The sequence below is a fragment of the Orycteropus afer genome, unplaced genomic scaffold (assembly GCF_000298275.1).
Source record: "Orycteropus afer afer isolate SDZICR_OR568_19922 unplaced genomic scaffold, OryAfe1.0 scaffold00005, whole genome shotgun sequence".
Lineage (NCBI taxonomy): Eukaryota > Metazoa > Chordata > Mammalia > Tubulidentata > Orycteropodidae > Orycteropus > Orycteropus afer.
The window spans coordinates 7754613-7759180 of NW_006921592.1; the positions used below are offsets into that span (position 1 = coordinate 7754613).

The 4568-nt window shown below is 37.3% G+C and overlaps 1 protein-coding gene across 1 annotated transcript in view; it reads left to right on the top strand.

Annotated features, from left to right (window-relative positions):
• The window catches only part of OSTF1 (osteoclast stimulating factor 1), a 30490-nt gene extending 27263 nt beyond the window's left edge, over positions 1–3227 (top strand). The window contains exon 9 of the mRNA XM_042780603.1: positions 3169–3227. Coding sequence (XP_042636537.1) covers positions 3169–3227 — 59 coding nt within the window. The remainder of the gene's footprint in view (positions 1–3168) is intronic.
• Positions 3228–4568: the final 1341 nt, after the last annotated feature.

The following is a 4568-nucleotide window of genomic DNA, read 5'->3' on the forward strand; positions in this document are numbered from 1 at the left end:
CCGAGGCAGTTATCACTACGGAAGTAGGATTGCCCAACCTTCCTTCCGAGGAGTGGCTGGTGGGTTTGAACCGCCAGCCGTCTGGTTAGCAGGCAACTGTCTTAGCCACTATGCTACCAGAGCTCCCCCTAGATTTTTCTTTTTATCAACTTCCGTTCAGATAAACCAGTAATCAGTTTGAGATTCCTTAATTTTTTAAACCAAGAATGTTGAAAGGCAGAATAAATCTTTCTTAAAAGTAACTACTCATACAGGTTCTACTAACTGAGGAAATATTTATGAGCTAAGCAATTGCCCCAACTGCGTTTTGACCGGGAGCCACATTTGTAGCCAGACAAATATGGCTTCCTGGTAGGAAAGACACTTTGCTTGAGGTCTGCCTTCTACTTGTTGCTGCCTGTGTTAGGCCAGGAAGCAGGAGTATGGCCTAACTTCCTTTCTCTGCCACCGATTTCCTGTAGCTGTATAGACTCCTTCAGAATGCCCTGGCCGAAAAATATGCTTTTGTATGAGCTCAGAGTTGTCAGTGTCTTGTACGAATTATATGCTTGGTCATGATATGCTTGGTCAGTGAAAATACCAAACATGCTCAGACCCCAGAAGAGCTGCACTTACTCCCGGCAGCCTAAATGTGAGAGCTAGAGGTGGATGAGTAGGCAGTCAGCATTTCTCCCTCATTTCTCTGCAGTCTGTCTGGACTAGGGCTGGGAGGTGGGGACTCTTCTTCTCCATTCACTCCAAGTGTCTTTAGTCCACCCACCTAAACATGTACTGAGTAGAAAACCGATTCATTAAATGAGATAATCACAGGGCCCAGCAAAGCCAAGAAATATGTTTTCATAGGTCACTTGTTGCACTTTTTCTCTATATATTTTTTTCATATAGGGCTTCATTGCCCTAACTGCCTAGTTAATAAAGTTAATAAAATTTTAAATCAATAATTTGATCCTCATTTGACTGAGGTTGGTGCATTTGGCCACATAGCTTACTGCCAGCTGCCCCCTTTAAAAAGCAACATCTTGGATTTCTAGTAAAGTAATTCACATGTTGCAGTTACCAAAAAACTTTGGGATATTGGGAGAGAGGAGCAGGGCTATATTTGAGAGCCCTTAAATATTTTAAAAAATTAGAGTATAATTTACATTAAGTAAAGTACACAAATTTTAGTGTTTAGCCCAGTGATTTTTTTTACTGTGCTTACACCTGTACACCACAATCCAGATGAAGATAGAGAACATTTGCTACACCCTTAAAGCCTCCCTCAGTATCCTCTGCAGGATAGCCATTATTTTGACTTTCATCACCATAGTTTAATTTTGCCTTTTCTTGAACTTTATATACATGGGATCATACAGTATATACTTTTTTTCGTCCTTAACTTCCTTCACTTAACATAATGTCTGTGAGAGTCATCCATGTCATGGCATTTATCCCTGCATTATTTATTTACGTGTGGTTGGTTTGTTGCTCGCTTGAGTTCTGATACTTTATTTGGAAGGGGTACACCCAGGGCAGTAGGATTGAGGAAGTGTGGAAGTGAAGTATGGGAAGAGGGGAAGTGCTACGAGGAAATGAGTTACCCTGCTGGCCACTACCCAAGATGAGCAATGACAGATATAACTGGTCATTCACTACCTGGCCACATGGGAAATTCCCAGAGAAACTGTACCTCAGAGCAGTCCAGCAGAAGAAAGAAGAAGGAATTTATTTGCCTAGCTCATTGCTGTCTCTTGGTTATCATTCAAAATTTATACAATATGGCAAGTTGTATTTCTCTTTTAACAAGAGCGACAAGATTAAAATAAACAGCAGAAGTAAACAGTGGAGAAAAAAGGGTATTTTGAATGGGCAAACTGCAGAATTGTGATAGAAGGGCAGGACAAAAAGCTTTGCTATTCGTGTTTTTGGTATTAGTTTGAAAAGCCACCTTTCACCAAGTTACAGCCAGTCCTGAAGTTCCTAGGTATCTGTTGGGAAGAACAAAACATACTCCCCTTAGTTCTCCGGAACTTTTCTTGAGAAGCATGGAGAAGATTTCTACTTCATCATCCTAGAGACTTAGTAGCTTGGAAACTGGTATGAAATTGCTGAAGCTTTATATTCTGCTTTATGTTCATTTATTCTTATCTTATATTTTCTTTCTCTCTCTTTTGTGATCCTTACTTTATGGCATGGCAAGACAATTCACACCCATATTTTGCATTTCCTTTTTTTTTTCCCCCACTTTTACATATTTTACCCTAGACCTGGAATTAGATCTCCAATGAGTCATAAGATCATAAAGATCATAAAATCAATTTTGGTCAATGACATGAGACAAAGTATATGTGAACTGCTGTATGAAAAGTGAATTTACTCTGTAAATCTTCACCCAAATCCTAATAAAAAAAAAAAAAGAAGAAGATCATAAAATCATTAAGACCATGATTTGGGTACTATGACATTTATTGAGCTTTCACCACATGCCTACATTTGTATTCCACTTTCTCCCCTAAAATTATACCTAGGGCAACTTGTTGCTATGGGAATTTGACTACATAGTTGAATAAGTAAACAATGAATGAGACATTGTCTTTGGAGTCCTGTTCAGTGTTGGGGTGATTGCCATTCAGTTTTTCTTTTCTTTTAATTTCAGTCTTTTGCTTCTGAGTATACTTTATTTAATAGTGTTTTCTAAAATCAAACTGAAGCTTCTTTGTTTTCATTGTCTTTCTTTTCCTTTTCCCCCTATTAGTTATCTTTCTACCCAGTGACCTTGCCTTCAGATAAGGCGGCAGGCTGTGGACCGGCGGAAGCCACGAGTGCACTTGTCACTGGTGGAGAGGAGGTTGCAAGCACAGTGGTCATAGTGGAGTGGCTTCTGGTGTGTTACACATTGATCAGGGTGCATGCGGTCATTTTCTGTTGGAAATGCAATCATGGTATCCTAGCACCATGTTCTTTGTTTCTCTGCCTGTCTGATGAATATGCAGACAAAAATATATCTGTCAACTCCTGTGGCAGTGAAAACTGAACAGGCTGAAAAGAAAAAGATCTCAGGGAAAGTACAATCCCTGGGTCAGAGGGAAGATTTGATTTGTTGAATCATCAAAAACTCTGAAAGTGGGAAAAATTCAAGCAATTTTTGTAATTTTTTTCTCTTGCTTTTTCTCACCCTGTTCTTTTTAGATGTGGTTCGGACATTAAGCAATGCCGAGGAGTATCTTGATGATGAAGACTCCGATTAATTCCCTTCCAGAGCTTTGAGATCTAAAATTTCTGTTGCTTTTGCCATTCCAAAATCTTGTCTTTCCCAGAAGAGTGTTGGTAACTGTCTAGGAAAAAAATATATATATATATATATATGAAGATGGCAGTATTGCACTGTGTTTGAGTAGAACATGTAAATGAGTAGGTCTCACCTTCGGTTTGCCAATAAGTGACTGGATACTTTACTATATAAAGTACTTTATGTTCACAAGAGTAGACAAGAAGAGATTATTTCTATTTATCAAGTTAAAAGAATTTTAAGATTTTGTTTTTGTTTTAGTTTAAGTTCCTTACCTCAAGGATTGAGATGTTTTGAATGGATTATTAAAGGGGGAAGTGCTTATTATGATTATAAACCAAAATATTTTCAGAAAATCGTCAGCCATTCTGAAAAAAATAAACATTTTAAGAGACTTTGTTCTGTTTGTATGCTTTTGTGTTATCACTTATTGCTGGTAAATAAATAAAGTTTATGATGTTTACATTTAAGGAGCACTGATAGTGTATTTGGCTGCTAACCAAAAGGTCACTGGTTCAAAACCACCAGCTGCTCCATGGAAGAAAGATGGAACAGTCTGGTTCCGTAAAAATTTACAGCCTTGGAAACCTAATGGGGGTCACTATGAGTTTGAATCAACTCAATGGTAGTGAGGTGTTTTTCTTAATATTTAGATTTAGGTAAGGACTTTATTTGTTATTTAAATTAAATTTATTAGCACAGAAGAATCACAATATCCAAATTTTTTTCAATTTCCTACTTATGCTTTGATTACAGTTAAGACAGTAGTCACTGGGAACATATATTTCTAATAAAATGTATAATTTTAATAGTTATCCTAAGACTTCCGGTTTTATCTCCAAGGTTATATAGTTAATATGAAGAAACTTCTATTAAGGTTTGTAAGGTTAAAAATAATGATTTCCAAAGATGCCAGTTTTCCATGTGGAGTAGCCAGGAACCATAAATATTTCTTGTGTTCAGTTGTCAGCTCTGATAACATTTGCATTTCAAAGCATGGATCTAGTTCATAATTAGGCTACTTTTACTGAAACATCAACTGGCACTATAGGGAGCCTTCTTGGATACCAAAGAACATTTAATTTGAGGTTTTAATTTTGCATCTCTTCAATGGTGATATTACAAATAGTATGGTCTTTGGAATTTGTCTAGATTCCAGGTCCTAGGCCCAGAAGTATATTTTGTAAGAAGATTTTGATGCTGATTTCAAAAAATGTTGGTGAAAAGAAGGGAATGCTTGAAGAATGGGTTAGCTCAGGAAATGAATAGCTGCCTCTTTTTTTCTTTCCCTTTCCTTTTT